This window comes from Rhineura floridana, chromosome 5 (assembly GCF_030035675.1).
Source record: "Rhineura floridana isolate rRhiFlo1 chromosome 5, rRhiFlo1.hap2, whole genome shotgun sequence".
NCBI classification, from domain to species: Eukaryota; Metazoa; Chordata; class Lepidosauria; order Squamata; family Rhineuridae; genus Rhineura; species Rhineura floridana.
The window spans coordinates 125,705,863-125,722,635 of NC_084484.1; the positions used below are offsets into that span (position 1 = coordinate 125,705,863).

The 16,773-nt window shown below is 43.0% G+C and overlaps 1 protein-coding gene and 3 pseudogenes across 5 annotated transcripts in view; 3 read left to right on the top strand and 1 right to left on the bottom strand.

Moving 5' to 3' along the window:
- The window catches only part of PTGFRN (prostaglandin F2 receptor inhibitor), a 134,077-nt gene extending 128,123 nt beyond the window's left edge, over positions 1-5,954 (bottom strand). For 3 of the 5 annotated variants that reach the window (XR_009762847.1, XR_009762846.1, XM_061628008.1), the window contains exon 1: positions 5,570-5,953. Coding sequence is in view for 3 of the 5 variants with exons in the window: in XM_061628008.1 (XP_061483992.1) it covers positions 5,570-5,624 (55 nt within the window). In the remaining 2 variants the exon portion in view is untranslated. Of the gene's footprint in view, positions 1-5,569 lie in introns of all 5 variants that reach the window. The other 2 variants (XM_061628010.1, XM_061628009.1) reach the window with 1 other exon arrangement.
- A 5,177-nt stretch (positions 5,955-11,131) lies between these two features.
- Positions 11,132-12,259, top strand: LOC133386095 (NADH-ubiquinone oxidoreductase chain 2-like; annotated as a pseudogene).
- A 285-nt stretch (positions 12,260-12,544) lies between these two features.
- LOC133386096 (cytochrome c oxidase subunit 1-like) lies at positions 12,545-14,166 on the top strand (annotated as a pseudogene).
- A 50-nt stretch (positions 14,167-14,216) lies between these two features.
- On the top strand, positions 14,217-14,876 carry LOC133386097 (cytochrome c oxidase subunit 2-like; annotated as a pseudogene).
- Positions 14,877-16,773: the final 1,897 nt, after the last annotated feature.

The window sequence follows — 16,773 nt, forward strand, 5'->3', positions numbered from 1 at the left end:
CCCGCCCCTTCAAGACACTAATGGGCGCCCCCAGAACCCCCTCCCTTGATTCCTCATTTACCCATATAGAGGATTGATTCCTCTTATTTATAGGAACTATGCGCAGTCAAGGTTTGATCGATCGACCCACTGAGATGGGACGTGGAAGTGCTAAGTCTGGTAAAGGAGGAGTATTATTAATCTCAAAGGATTCATCTGGGATGAGTTCAATTTGTTCTAGAACAGGGTCCAAGCAGCATACATTTGATAGGTATACTTGTTTAAGGTTTGAAGAAAAACCTCCAGAGGTATAAGCCTTTTGAGGAGAAGCATCTTCACCATTATCCAAGAGCCCTACATCAGTCCAATGAGATAGTAAATTAGACGATGCTGTCATAGTAGGGGACATAGCTGGACAAACACTCTCACCAGGACCCTGAGGTACATTAGAAAAATTGGACTTAACATCTGCTGTAGGTATAGCGGCAGTGCCGTTACTGGTTACAGGTGGTGCCAGAATTAGTAAACGAAGATCCTCCCCCCATTTATCATTCTTCGGAGTCAGTGACTGAGATGGAGGATCTAATGGGTAAAGAGCGTCAACTACGGGATCCAATTCAATTAAGTCCCCAATAACAGCCGGTTGTAATGTTATTAATGGTCGTCGAATTATCTTACAGATACCATTAATAAGGGGTTGTGCAGGGGCTACATTTTCAAAAAATCTCATGGTTTCTATACCAAGTGATACCAAGAACCGTTTATGTTGGAATAACCATCCAGCTTTTTCATATGAGTTAAAAGACACTACAATACGAGCTGTAATCTGATTATAGTGGAGATATTCCACATAATCTATGTCCTCCAAGGAAAAGAAACCAGGCAAAACACTTTCAAGAATTCTCAAAAGGTGAATTTTTCGATCTTTTTGGGCAATATATCCCCAAGGTTTAGGGTAATTTAATAGCACCAGTTTCCGGCGATTAAGAATTAACCGCCATGATGGAGCAGTAGTGTGCATCTGTTCAGATGTGGCATTGGTCAAAACAGAGGACCCAGGTATTTGCCGCTCAAGAATATGATGTTGCAATAAGGTGGCAGTTGAAGGAGAAAAAGGTAAAACAGATGGTTTACAGGCCAAAACAACTTTATCATCCTCTCTAGTATCAGCAATCATAACGTCCTCTCTAGGGAGGGGTTGTAAGACAGAGTGTGTCGTCTCAATCTTCTTTGGAGAGGAGAGAGCTTCTAACGCTTTAAATAATTTAGTAAAATTCATTTTTCTGTACCGCTGAAACTTCGAGTGTTTAACATTCTTGCTCAGTTTAATAGTATTGGTTTTATTTCTCCGTATAGGAATCCTCGACCGTCTAGTTCTTCTACTGTTTAACTTTCCTGAAGGCTTAGTTATCATTGGGTATTTATATGTTTGAGTACCCTGTGAAATAAGGCCAAATGAAGGAGAGTTTTTTCTACCAATTTCCACCAATGTAGTTAAACAGTTGTTAGTTGAAGTCAGAAAGTTCTTGATATGATCAATATCCTGTATCCTGAGTAGTAGTCCTGAGTAGTAGTCCAACAGCATCTGGGGGGCACAGATATGTTGAATGTATACTACCTACACCTACATTATACAAGGCAGATAGGCACCATCTTTTACGCCATCTGAACACTACATGTTAATGCAGTAGCGACTATCAACTGGCCCCAGTTCTCCACCAGACAGATATAGCTGCTTCACATATATCAAGAGATTCTATACTGCAACCCTGAAAGATATTTTTAATACCCAAAGAGCAATCCCATGTATATTGTGCTCAGAAAGTGGTTACAAGTAGCAAGACAGTTCTACAACAATTTACCTGAAGTATGAATTTCACCACCTGTGGCAGTTGCCAATAATGTGGGGGAAAATAGTGGGGAGAATGTCTGTACCATCTGCCGAGATGCAGTCACTTTGTAGAGCCTTGAAATATTTCTGAAAGTGAGGAACTAAGCAGGAGAATAGACATAGCAAGGAGAAAGTGGTCAATCTCAAAGAAGAAGGACCACACTGGCATTCTCCCTTTCCCGTACCAAGTTGGACAAAGCTCACTCTTAAGAGTGCCAGATTTCAGAGATTTGTTTTTATTATTTATCACAGAGGAATGAGGAACGAGGAACATGTAATATCAGATTGCTAGCAGTTAGGAAAGGACAGGGAACTCAGCACATATTAATTTCACTCTTTAATCCATTCAGGAATCAGGACTTTCCCATATTTGTGTTCTGCACACTCATTTCTCTTATTGATTAGCCAAATAGCATATCTAATGGACAAAGTACTTTGCACTCTCTCTCGCTTTCACTTTTTACCATAATTGCGTTGTAAAGAACACTGTTTCATGAGGTTCATGATTACAAGCAGACAAGCAACTAATTACTGGAAGTCTTTAACTGCAGGGTTTTGAATTAAACCTTGATTCAAATTACTAACCGTTGTAGCATCAAAGAAATCAAACAGATCAAACAGCTGGAAATGCAAGCCATTGCAAACAATGGACATGAAATGAAGCTCTCTGAAAGATCCCTAATGCTAGCCAGAAACTGAAGATTAGGCAGAAAAAGCAATGCAAAGGCCTCTGAAGCATGGAAGACAAATATTGATTACCTGGGGATTTTGCAAGTTGATTAGGAATGTTCTTACTAAGGTATAACATGAGTCACCTGCTTCCCCTCAAGCCCTTTCCCACCAAAAGAAAGAAGTTTTTTAATTAAATTGAACTACTTATCTTAATTAGGACTAGAAAGCCTGACATTTGCTCAGGTTACAGATTATATATACACAACTTTAACAACACTAAGAATCTGCAAGGTAGCTTTCCATGTGGATTGGCAAGATTTGCCCTATTGTGGGTACTGGGTTTTTTTAGTTGTTCCCATGATGTTGAAAGCTAGTGTTAAAAGAAGACTGAAGCACTCATGCAATGATCCACAGAATTTAATACCACATGTCCATCAACAGGTTGAGCCATCTATTCTGGACATGTACCTCAGCTGTTTCCACATGAAACCATCGTTAGAAAGCATGCTCTTCTGAAGCCAGGAACAGTTATGTATTTCTTTGCACACTTACTTGATTTGGTAAATATATTACTAAGGAATTATCCCTGATGTAGCAGGCAAGACCTTTGATCACATACCTCATTACATGCTACACCACACCTCTGCAAATGATATAAATCAGCAAAATATTTGTTTAACCATCACCTTTTTTATTCACCTTAAAGACACAATCCCTCTCTAAATATGCTGAACATTTTCTGATACTTTTATTGTAAATCTAAACACCCATATGAGGGACAGAGTATCAAATTCTCAATGGACTTGCTTCTCATTATTTTATTTATTTATTTATTGTATTTGTATATGCCCCATAGCCAAAGCTCTCTGGGCGGTTTACAACAATTAAAAACATTAAAAATATACAACATTAAAAACAAATATATTAGGACTCATTAGGATGCAGGGGAACTGAACCCTCTCAAGATTGCTGCTTACCTCCCTATAGTCTCCTCTCCCCCCTACTGCCCCTGAAATTCTCACATAGTCCCACTCTGTTGGAAACCAGGAAGAGTGACATTAGGATATGAACTGCAGGGAAGTAAATTTAGCATTCCTACACACACACATAGACACACACACGTGACCCTGTTCTGCTAAAAATTGGAGGGGTGCCACCACATAATTTTTATTTTATTTGGACAGACCTGGGTAAACAAACAAGTCTGCCATCAAATTAGTACATGTCATGTGAGCCTCCGGCCATGTTCTCCAAAGGACGGATCTGTCCTTTTTACGTGCTAAATGTACATTAAAACCAGCTCCACTAAATAATACAAATTAATTAATTATTTAAATCACTCATTGCATCTTAGCATGAAACATGGTCTATCCAGATAATAAATCCAATATCTTGCATATGAAAATACCTAGAAGTTCAGATTTGATGAAGATCAAAGTACTGCAGGAATTATTTTAGATAAACTGTAATAATCCTTAGGAGAAATAGTTCTGCTATACACACACCATGGTGTACATCCCCATTACCCTTTGCTTAAGCCAATAACATTTTTCTAAATCCTGTGATGTTAAAATCTAAGCTCTCCTATAAATTTTACTACATTTTATAAATAGGTTAATTACAGAACTTCTGAAATATTGTTTCCTTATGCTGTGAAGCACTAGTTGTCTCATTTAAAAATCCCTCCACTTTTTACATTTTCTAGGTTTATTCACTCTCCCACACATGCTTCTTAATTTAAAATGTGTTGTCCTGGAGCGCTCCAAGCACTGGAGGCCTAAACCAAAGTATGGAACACATCTCTTCTAGTCTAGCACAGGAAAGCACACCAGGGCAGCTGTTCCACGGAGTCTACAAACTTTTAACAATTATAGATGTGTCATGCATTAATTAGTATGGTATATTCAGAACTCAAATTAACAGAGCTAAAATTAGTGCCAGAGCACCTCTGAACACCAGTACACCCTCAATATACATGGAAAGCTAAATTCAGCCCAGCTTTATGCCAGCTCTTTAATGCTACAAAGCTATCTTGGTAGATTGCAGAAGCTTACTTCCATTAATCTAGATGTCATAGGAAGAACTATGAAGTGAAAACAAGTGCTGGAGACACCGGCAGAGTAGATTCCAAAAGTAAAGAATTAAATAAAACACACTAGCAGAAACTGTAGAAGATTTAATCAAAGCACTGTGTATGAACAATGAAAAAAGATGCTTTTTCCTCCAAAAGCATACAAGTATCAGAACTTTAGAGTGGAAAGTTCACAATAATTTAACACAACTCGCACCTTAAAGGGCAGCTACTAAAGCCAACCTACATACCCAAAGGAGAACATTCCTTATTCAGAAAAGGCTGGAGAGAAAGCCAGACCTTCAAGCTATACGAGGGAAGGTATTAAACACGTTTTTTAGTTACTTCTTACTACGGCAGAGAGATAAAAAAGAATACAGGTCACGTCAGTTTCCAGTCTTTTAACACGTATTTATAAAGTGGAGCTCTAAAACTGCATTAGTGGTTTTGAGAACATGAGGACTATGGCACTGCCACCTTAACGCACGGCTAAAAGGTCTCATTTTCGTTTATGGTGCAGGGCTGCGTTCTCCATTTAGCGAAATCACTTGGGACTTAAAAGTGTGCCCGGGTGCTCCCCTGAAAGCCTAGATCCCCTGCCAATAATAAGAAGAAAAAGATGTCCAAGCATGGGCAGAGTGGCTTCCCCTACTGACAACTTATGCCGACATATTTAGGATTAACGAGCAAGGCTTCTAAGGGAAACAACATGGCTCTCAAGCAAACTTGACACCCTCTATCTCCCCCTTTAAGAAAAAGAAAAAGAAAAGAAGCATTGGCCATATCCCACAACAGCTGCATACGCTTCATGAACGCAGCATGCCCTAAGGTTAATCCATAGGTCAGGATGCCCATCACCTGAGTCGCACCAACATCATCTCACACCGTCTCATGTCTCTTCCTCCCCCTCCCGCGCGCTCTCCCCCACACACCCCACCCCTCTTCCAAGGACTCACCACATAGCGATAGGAGGAGCAGCAGAAGGGGCGCGTTCTCCCCTCGGTGCCCCATGCCGCTGTGACCAGAATTGGGGGCGGGGGATAAGCGCGCCGAGAGCCACCCAGAGACCCCAGGTCTGTCGGTGGGTCACTCAGCCAACCAGCCAGCCGCGTCAACTCAAGGGGAGCCGCTGAAACGGGAGTTGGGCAAAAATGCCAACCCGACCTCGAGGAAGACCAGCGAACAGCGCTCGCTCGTTTGCTCCCCGCTGGCTGGCTTGCCCTGGGAGCCGGCAGGAGGGAGGGACAGAGGGAGCCGCCCGCCTCTCAGTCGCCGCCGCTACTACCGCCGTCCCCCTCCTCAGCCCGGCCGCGCAGCCAACCACAGAGACAAACTTTCCGTGCTCCCGCCCCGCTCTCCCTCCCACAGGTGCCGAGGGAAGGCCAGCCTGGCCCCCACCCCTTAAAGGGGAGGAGGAGGAGGAAGAGGTGAAGCAGCGAAGCAGCGAAGCAGTTCTCGGCAGTTCTCGGCAGTAGCTGCTTGTCCTCCGACAGCCCGGCTAAGGGATTCCCCACGCCGCCTTACCCTGGCTGAGGGAAGCCATCAACTAGTTATTGTATTCCAACGACGAAATCTCCTACCTAGCGAGTCACGCCCCATAGCCCGATCTTGGTGTGCGGCGCGAGCCAGCAATCCTGCGCTCGATCTCAGCGCGGCGATCCCAAAAGGGAGCCAAGTGCTTCTAACTAGATAGAGAAACCCTAAAACATCTTCAGTGGAAAAAAAATGAACAAGGAAAGCCCCATTCTCTCCGCCCAGACCCAGGAGGGAATGCACAAAGGCGGGGAGGAAGGAGGTCGGTTCAGGCGGGAAAGAAATTCTGGTAGCTCCACACACACTCAAAGAGGGAGGCGAAGGATCACCTCGCCGTCAACAGAAATAAGGAGTCGTCGGGCATGTATAAGAGGCTTCTAGGGTACACAGCGCAATCCTAAAACATGCTTACTCAGGAGTAAGTCCCATTGTGTTCACTGGGGTTTGCTCTTAGTAAAGCTTGGGTAAGGTCTTAGCCCCAGCACTTCCCAAGGTCTTAGGCTACAAAATCATACACGCACGCTCCCTTGGAAGTAAATCCAGTTGAAATCAAGGGGTTTCCTTCTCAGTCGATATGGCAGGCGGGAGTGCCTTTGAGGGTTTTGAGTGTCCTCTTTTTCCCACTTTAGTAACCGTGCCTGCATTAGGGATTACGGGACACGCTGTGGATTGCTGATCAGAGAGGCTGCCTCAAAGGGAGGCATTTCCCACATTATTAATTAGGGGTTCTCACCACTATCCTTCTCTGCATCTCCCAGCTAAGAGCGTGAGCGGGAAAAGACCCTCGCACTTTCATTCTCTGTAAACAGCCTGGACATTGAAAGAGAAGGTGGATCCCTAATCACGACAAATGAGAAATAGTTCTCTTGCTGGTAGAGGAAAATGGAAAGCCATCAGACTGGTATCTTCCCAAAGCACAACCCTATCAGGGACAAGGGATGAAAGCCCTGATCTCATACATTATATAAAGCAACATCTTTGATTTTAAGGGAGATCCCTCTTTCCTATCATAAACATGTCCCACGATATTTCAGACTGTGGGAGATGGGAAAGGGGTATTTAAAAAATAAAGACAAAAATGGTATCTAAAGAAAACTACACTGGCTACCAGCTTTCAGGGGAAAGGATCTGACTGACAAAAAAAAAGACGCAAGACTCAAAACTGAGCTTGATGGGCTCCAGGCAGAGAGAGATTTGATAAAAGTTGTCCACTTGAACTTTCAGCTGTGTACTACAGACATACCATTTTTAGATCAAGGAGTGTCGTTTATCAGTGCAATTGTCAGTCATACAAATTTTGTTGTTCTCAGAGATATTCTTTAGGCAAATCAGTTTGTCAGGTTTTCAGCATGCCTCAAGCTGTAACTCAGAAAAGCCCATTTCTTCTCTCAGGAAAGTTTTTTTTTTTTGTAAAGGTTGACTGGACAGATGGAGGTTGGGCACTTGCAAGCACCTACAGGCTAGTACCGGGGACATCACTGGGAAACAAATGTGCCCTTCACTCCCTGTATGAGACCCCAGTTCTCAATTGTGTAAGGTGCCACCAGATATTCAGGGATATTCAGGGATCCTCTATGCAGAAGTTCATCTTTTATGAACTCTTATGGGGGGGGGGTTTCCACTTCATTGGCTATGCAGGCATGTTCATACTTAAGTATATTCCATTAACATGGAATGTATATTGTAGATAATGAGTTGTATTATATACAAGAGTTGTATTATCTTGCCATTGTCCAAGCATAATAGACTTCTAATTGCACAATGAGCTTTTCCCTTCCTTTCCTCCCCCCTGCAGCCCTGTGTGCACTCTCATAATCTACTCAGAGGGTTGGAGGATCTCTCAGAGCAAATTGTGGGGGGACACAGAAGGGGCTTTAGGGCCAAGCAGAGGAAGTCCTGTTCCGTGAGTAGAGTTCTGATTATATAGCATTAGATACAACCCAGTGGCTGGAATCCAGAACAGAGCTAAGGCAATTGCTCCATCAGTGCAAGGATTTCAGCTTGCACAATGGAATGTTCTCCCCCTCTCCTCTCCCCATGCACCTTCTAAATCTGCTCTAGAATCATAGAATCATAGAGTTGGAAGCGTCCTATAAAGCCATCAAGTCAACCCCCCTGCTCTATCCAGGAATCCAAATTAAAGCACACCTGACAGATGCCTGTCCAGCTGCCTCTTGAATGCCTCCAGGGTTGGAAAGTCCACCACCTCCATAGGTAATTGGTCCCATTGTCATACCGCTCCAACAGTTAGGAAGTTTTTTCCTAATGTTCAGTCAAAATCTAGCTTCCTACAACTTGAGCTCATTATTCTGTATCCTGGGCTCTGGGACAATCGAGAAGAGATCCTGGCCCTCCTCTGTGTGGCAACCTTTCAAGCACTTGAACAGTGCTATCATATCTCCCCTCAGTCTTCTCTTAAGGCTAAACATGCCAAGTTCTTTCAGTCTCTCCTCATAGGGTTTTGTTTCCAGTCTCTGTTGCCCTGCTCTGAACCTGTTCCAATTTGTCTGCATCCTTCTTAAAGTGTGGTGTCCAGAACTGGACGCAGTGGTTAAGATGAGGCCTAACCAGTGCCAAATAGAGGGGAACCAATGTTTCATGTGATTTGGAAACTATTCTACTGTTAATGCAACCTAAAATAGCATTTGCCTTTTTTGCAGATACATCATATTGTTAGCTCATATTCAGCTTGTGATCAACAACAATCCCAAGATCCTTCTCACATGTAGTGTTGCTGAGCCAAGTATTTCCCATCTTATAACTACATTTGGTTTCTTTCTCCTAGGTGTAGAACCTTGCACTTACCCCTGTTAAATTTCATTCTGTTGTTTTTAGCCCAGTGCTCCAGCCTATTAAGATCCCTTTGAATTTTGTTTCTGTCATCGAGGGTATTAGCTACCCCTCCCAATTTTGTATCATCTGCAAATGTGATAAGCATTGCCTGCACTTCCTCATCCAAATCATTAATAAAAATGTTGAAGAGCACTGGATCCGGGACCAAGCCCTGTGGTACCCTGCTCATTACCTCCCCCCCCCCCGGTTTGAGAAAGAACCATTGATAAACACTCTTTGAGTATGATTCTGTAGCCAGCTGTGAATGCACCTGATAGCTGTTCCATCCAACCCACATTTAGCTAGCTTGCTAATCAGAATATCATGGGACACTTTGTCAAAAGCTTTGCTGAAGTCAAGATATATTATGTCCACAGCATTCCCACAGTCTATGAGGGAGTTTACCTGATCAAAAAACGAAATAAGATTAGGCTGGCAGGATTTGTTCTTGATAAATCCATGCTGGCTTATCACTGCATTGTTTTCAAGGTGCTTACAGACTGGCTGCATTATAATCTGCTTCAGAATTTTTCCAGGGATTGATGTCAGGCTGACTGGTCTGTAGTTCCCAGGTTCCTCCTTTCCCCCCTTTTTGAAGATAAGGATAACATTAGTCCTCTTCCAGTCATCTGGCACTTCACCCATCCTCCACAATTTCGCAAAGATATTAGACAGTGGTTCTGAGTGTTTTTCAGCCAGTTCCTTCAATACTCTAGGATGCAGTTCATTGGGCCCTGCCAATTTGAACTCGTTCAAAGTGACTAGGTATTCCTTGTCTAGTTGTCTATCGATTTCAAGCTGCAATCCTTCCCCTTCAACACGCGCTAGTTTTCTAGCTGACACATATAAAGCTACACCAAACACACCAATCAAACTGAAGACCACAGACCAATCTGTTGAGGTGGCAGAGCAGCTATGCAAAAGACCTAAGCTCTTTTAACAGGGGTTCAACTCCCCTCCTCTACCGTGCCACACCTGCCATCCCTTCTCACTAACTTAGCCTTCTATATTCTACCAATTCTCATCGCCATTGCATTTCTAACCCTACTAGAACGAAAAGTACTAGGTTACATACAACTACGAAAGGGCCCCAATATCGTTGGCCCCGCAGGCCTCCTTCAACCAATTGCAGACGGGGTAAAACTATTCATCAAAGAGCCAATCCAACCAACAGCCTCATCACTCGCCCCATTTATTTTAGCCCCAATAATAGCCCTGCTATTAGCCCTAATACTCTGAACCCCATTGCCACTGCCATTCATAATTATAGACATGAACCTAGGGCTACTATTTATCCTTGCACTATCCAGTATAGCAGTCTACTCAATCCTTTGATCCGGCTGAGCATCAAACTCAAAATATGCCTTTATTGGGGCTCTCCACGCAATTGCACAAACAATCTCATATGAAGTAACACTAGCTATTGTCCTGCTGTTTACTGTAATCCTCTCAGGGGGTTTCACCATACAAACACTTAACATTACACAAGAACACACATGACTAGTCTTCTGCTCCTGACCACTAATAATAATATGATATATCTCAACCCTTGCCGAAACAAATCGAGCCCCATTTGACCTCGCAGAAGGAGAATCAGAACTAGTCTCGGGGTTCAACGTCGAATATGCAGCAGGCCCATTCGCACTATTTTTCCTAGCAGAATATGGAAACATCCTATTAATAAATGTCTTAACTTCTATTTTATTTTTAAACCCAGGATCACACACACAACCAGAAATATTCTCACTAAACCTAATAACCAAAGCAACCATTCTTACCATAGGCTTCCTATGAATTCGTGCCTCTTACCCTCGCTTCCGATACGATCAACTAATGCACCTCCTCTGAAAACAATTCCTACCAATAACACTAGCACTGTGCATATGACACACCTCCCTACCAATCTTCATATCCGGCCTACCACCACAATAATTTTACCCAATGGACGTGTGCCTGAATAAATGACTACTTTGATAGAGTAGAACATAGGGGCTCAACCCCCCTCACTTCTAAACTAGACAGATGGGACTCGAACCCACACAAAAGAACTCAAAATTCTATGTACTCCCACTATACTACTCCCTAGTAAGGTCAGCTAAACAAGCTCTTGGGCCCATACCCCAAAAATGTTGGTTACAAACCCTCCCTTACTAATGAACCCACTCGCCGCATCCCTAATCATCTCAAGTATTGCCACTGGAACAGTACTCACAATATCCGCCCATCACTGATTAATAGCCTGAGTAGGCCTTGAAATCAACACACTAGCCATTCTCCCAATTATTGCCCACGAACACCACCCACGAGCCGTAGAAGCCACAACAAAATATTTCCTCATCCAAGCGGCAGCATCAGCCACAATCATATTTTCAAGCACCATAAATGCCTGAGAAACAGGACAATGAGACATTACACAACTAACCTGCCCACCAGCCACAGCCATATTAACTATTGCATTAGCCATAAAATTAGGACTCGCACCACTACACCACTGACTGCCAGAAGTCAAACAAGGAACCAAATTAAAAACAGCCTTAATCATCACAACATGACAAAAACTGGCACCAATATCCCTGCTCTATCTTACCTTCAACCACCTATCCACAAAAATCCTACTACCACTAGCCCTTGCCTCAACATTAATCGCCGGTTGAAGCGCACTAAACCAAACACAACTACGAAAAATTATGGCATTTTCCTCAATCGCACATATCGGCTGAATAGTTGCCGTCTTACCACTATCTCCAGAAACTTCACTAATTGCCCTAACCGTATACATTTTTATAACACTAACCATGTTCTCATCACTACTAACTAGTACATCAAAAACAATTAAAGATCTTGGATCGATATGAACAATCTCACCAATATTGTGCACAACCTCAATACTAACCCTCATATCCCTCGCTGGCCTCCCACCATTATCAGGCTTCTTACCAAAATGATTAATTTTACTAGAACTTATCTCACAAAACCTACCAACAACAGCTACACTCATAGCCATATCATCCCTACTAAGCCTAGCATTCTACACACGCCTCGCATACACCACCACACTCACCATCCCACCAAACCAAACAAACACAAAACACAACTGACGATTCAAGACAACACAAACAATCATTACACCAATCATACTACCCCTCACCACCCTCCTATTACCACTAATACTAATGATCTCCACCAGAAAGAAACTTAGGATAACCCTTAAACCGAGAGCCTTCAAAGCCCTAAATAAGAGCACCACCCTCTTAGTTTCTGTAAAACTTGTGCAACTCTAATACACATCCTCTGAGTGCAACCCAGACACTTTAATTAAGCTAAAGCCTCACTAGACAGGCAGGCCTCGATCCTACAAACCTTTAATTAACAGCTAAACACCCAATCCAGCGGGCTTCTGTCCGCTTCTCCCGCCTAAAAAAATGGGAGAAGCCCCGGCACCTTTCCGGGTGCTTCTCCAAACTTGCATTTTGGTGTGTAACACTGTGGGGCCGATTTGTTAGCGAGAGGACTACACCTCTGTCTGCGGGTCTACAGCCCGCCGCCTAAACTCAGCCACCCTAACTATGTACCTAACTCGTTGATTATTCTCAACAAACCACAAAGATATCGGAACACTATACTTAATCTTCGGCGCCTGGGCCGGAATAGTCGGCACTGCTCTAAGCCTGCTCATCCGCGCCGAACTCGGACAGCCAGGAACACTACTTGGAGACGACCAAATTTACAACGTTATCGTAACCGCCCACGCATTTGTAATAATCTTTATAGTTATACCAGTCATAATCGGCGGATTCGGAAATTGACTGGTGCCCCTGATAATTGGCGCCCCAGACATAGCATTCCCACGAATAAACAACATAGGCTTCTGACTTCTACCCCCTGCGCTACTCCTACTTCTATCCGGTGCTGGTATTGAAGCCAGTGCCGGCACTGGCTGAACAGTCTACCCACCACTAGCTAGCAACCTAGCACATGCCGGCCCATCAGTTGACCTCACTATTTTCTCGCTCCACCTAGCAGGGGTGTCATCTATTCTTGGCGCCATTAACTTTATCACAACCTGCATTAATATAACCCCCCCCGCAATAACCCAATATAAAACCCCACTATTTGTATGGTCCGTGTTAATTACTGCAGTACTCTTACTGCTCTCGCTTCCAGTACTAGCAGCAGGCATCACCATACTGCTCACTGATCGAAATCTAAATACCTCCTTTTTTGACCCCGCTGGAGGAGGAGACCCAATCCTCTATCAACACCTATTTTGATTCTTCGGCCACCCAGAAGTGTATATTCTTATTCTTCCAGGGTTTGGAATTATCTCCCACATCGTTACCTACTACACGGGAAAAAAAGAGCCTTTCGGCTATATGGGTATGGTGTGAGCAATAATATCGATTGGCTTTCTAGGCTTCATTGTTTGAGCCCATCACATATTCACCATAGGCATATATACACACAAGCATATTTCACCTCCGCCACAATAATCATTGCAATTCCAACAGGTGTTAAAGTATTCAGCTGGCTCGCAACCCTTCACAGAGGCAATATCAAATGAGATACCCCAATACTTTGGGCCCTAGACTTTATCTTCCTATTCACTGTCGGCGGCCTAACCGGTATTATTCTAGCAAACTCTTCCCTCGACATCATCCTGCACGACACCTACTACGTAGTAGCCCATTTCCACTATGTACTATCAATAGGAGCAGTATTTGCTATCAAAGCTGGATTTGTCCATTGATTCCCACTATTCACTGGGTTTTCAATGCACACAGGAATAACAAAAATTCAATTTGGCCTAATATTCCTAGGAGTAAATCTAACCTTCTTCCCACAACACTTCCTAGGCCTTGCAGGAATACCCCGACGATACTCAGACTACCCAGATGCGTACACAATCTGAAATACCATTTCATCAGTCGGCTCTATTATCTCCCTAACTGCAGTTTTAATAATAACGTTCATTATCTGAGAAGCATTTACAGCTAAACGCATAGTCATTACCCCAAAACACGCACACAAGGACCTAGAATGACTCCACGGAACTCCCCCTCCTTACCACACATATGAAGAAGCCATACACACCCAAGCCCAAGAAAGGGGGGATTCGAACCCCCTTCAACTGGTTTCAAGCCAGCTACATCCCATAATGCTTATTTCTTCAGCGGCCCTAGTAAATTAATTACATAGCCCTGTCAGTGCTAAATTACAGATTAAGCCCTGTGGACCACAATGGCTCACCCCCTCCAAATAGGCCTACAAGACGCAACATCCCCAGTGATAGAAGAATTAATATACTTCCACGACCATGCCTTAATAGTCGTACTCCTTATTAGCGCACTCGTATTTTATATTATCTGAACAATTCTACCCGCTATTGTCCTTGTAACAGTTGCTCTACCGTCCCTACGCATCCTCTATCTAATTGATGAAGTTGACAACGCCCACCTAACAATCAAAGCCATCGGACATCAATGATACTGGAGCTACGAATACACAGACTACCAAGATCTTACATTTGACTCATACATAACCCCACCATCCAACCTACTTCCAGGCCACCTACGCCTACTAGAAGTTGATCACCGAATAGCAGTACCAATAGAATCTCCAATTCGTATGCTAATCTCAGCCGAAGATGTACTGCACTCATGGGCCATCCCAACACTTGCCATCAAAACAGACGCTGTCCCAGGCCGACTAAACCAAACAACTTTCCTAACCACCCACCCAGGGCTATTCTACGGACAATGTTCAGAAATTTGCGGGTCAAATCACATCTTTATACCAGTTGTAGTAGAAGCCATCCCATTAAAACATTTTGAATGTTGATCGACCATAATACTTTCACAATCATTAAGAAGCTTATATAGCACTAGCCTTTTAAGCTAGAGATGGAATCACCACTTCCCTTAGTGATGTGCCTCAACTTAACCCCGCCCCTTGACTACTTATTTTCCTAATAGCCTGAGCAACCCTGATCACTATTTTTTTACAAAAACCTTTACCCTTGCCCAAAGCACTAATCCATCAACAACCTACATCAAAATAGACATCAAACAACCATGAGCCTGACCATGACTCTAAGCTTCTTCAACCAATTCTCAATCCCCAACATCTTAGGCTTCCCACTCATTATCCTAGCCCTCCTATTACCCCCAATAATAATCTTTAAAACAAATCGCCTACTCCACAGTCGACTAACAATCCTACAATCCTGATCATCAATAGCCTTCACAAAACAACTACTTACCCCACTAAATACACAAGCTCAGAAATGGGCAAACACACTTCTAGCACTAATGCTCATACTAACCATATTAAACACACTAGGCCTACTACCATACACATTCACCCCAACAACACAACTATCAATAAATTTAGGACTTGCAGTACCAGTATGACTCATAACAGTATTAATCGGCCTACGAAACCAACCAACCAACTCCCTAGGCCACCTTCTACCAGAGGGCACTCCCACACTGCTAATTCCAATCTTAGTTGTTCTCAGGAGGGTCATAGACCCTCTTCTGGGAGAAGATTGAGCCGAAGTAGGAATTGAGCAGTTCTGCCTTTTCCTTGTCATCATTTTGCCATCCTTATTGAGTAGCTGTACCACCATTTATTTTCTCTGCCTTTTACTGGTCTCCCAGGTTGTAGTCCAACACCTTAACCACTACACCATACTGGCTCTATACTGTGGATAGTATAACAATACAATTTAGTTATTAGATGGCAGTGGACTTAGTTATACCCATGTGGAATCATGAGTTTCCTATTGTGGGTCTGTTTTTGCTGGGCAGAGACAATAAAATTCTTATCTCGTTTCTTGACTGGTGTGTCTTCTAAGGCTTCTGTGACACCTTCAATGTTTTGTTTTTTATGGGACTAAAGCGTTAATCTTACAAGTACAATCAAATTTGTACTTTGTCACTCCATTGAAGAAATGTCAATCCAATTGCCATTCTGCTTTCACAGAACAGGACATTCACAGCACCTCCAGTATCATAAACAATACCCATGGGAATTATAATTTGCAATATATTTTAAATCTAATAGAGTAATCGTTAACATAAGAACATAAGAAGAGCCTGCTGGATCAGGCCAGTGGCCCATCTAGTCCAGCATCCTGTTCACACAGTGGTCAACCAGATGCCTCTTCCTTCTATTTGAATGAGAAGGTAGGGTACAAACCTTCCTGAGTAATTTATGAAAGCAGGCTCAGAGCTAATATATGTTAAGAGTATGCCTTCTATTGTGTGATAATTTCTTGTTCCCCATATGTCCTCTGTTATAAAATATATTGGCATAATAACTGCCCTTAGGCAAGGCTCTTCAGCTGTTTAGATGTTGATGTCTTCCTCTTGCCACACAATAAATGAGTGTTGTAGATTTTGGCCGAGTGCCTCAAACATTGTAGGTGAGGCTATTTGCTTTGCAGATCAGGCACCTAATGGTATTGATTTAATTCCTGGGCGTGTGTGTTTGAGCTTCATTTTTAATCTTCAGGTTTGGTGAAGGAAGATATGTTAAACACTGTCTGGGGTCATCAGAAAAAGAGTTCCCATTGCTTCCCTGTTACTTTGTTTTCCTGAACTGTTGTATAGATACAGATCACAATGCACCAAAGAGTTAAATGGGTTATTTGCATTGATCTCTGTTGTACTGTCCAAGGCATTTATGTGGCAAAACCTATTTGCCATTGCCTGTGTATAAAATGAACTAGCTTTTGGAAGATAAAAATGGAGCCACAACATGCAGAAGATGGATTTGGATGCATAATGCAGGG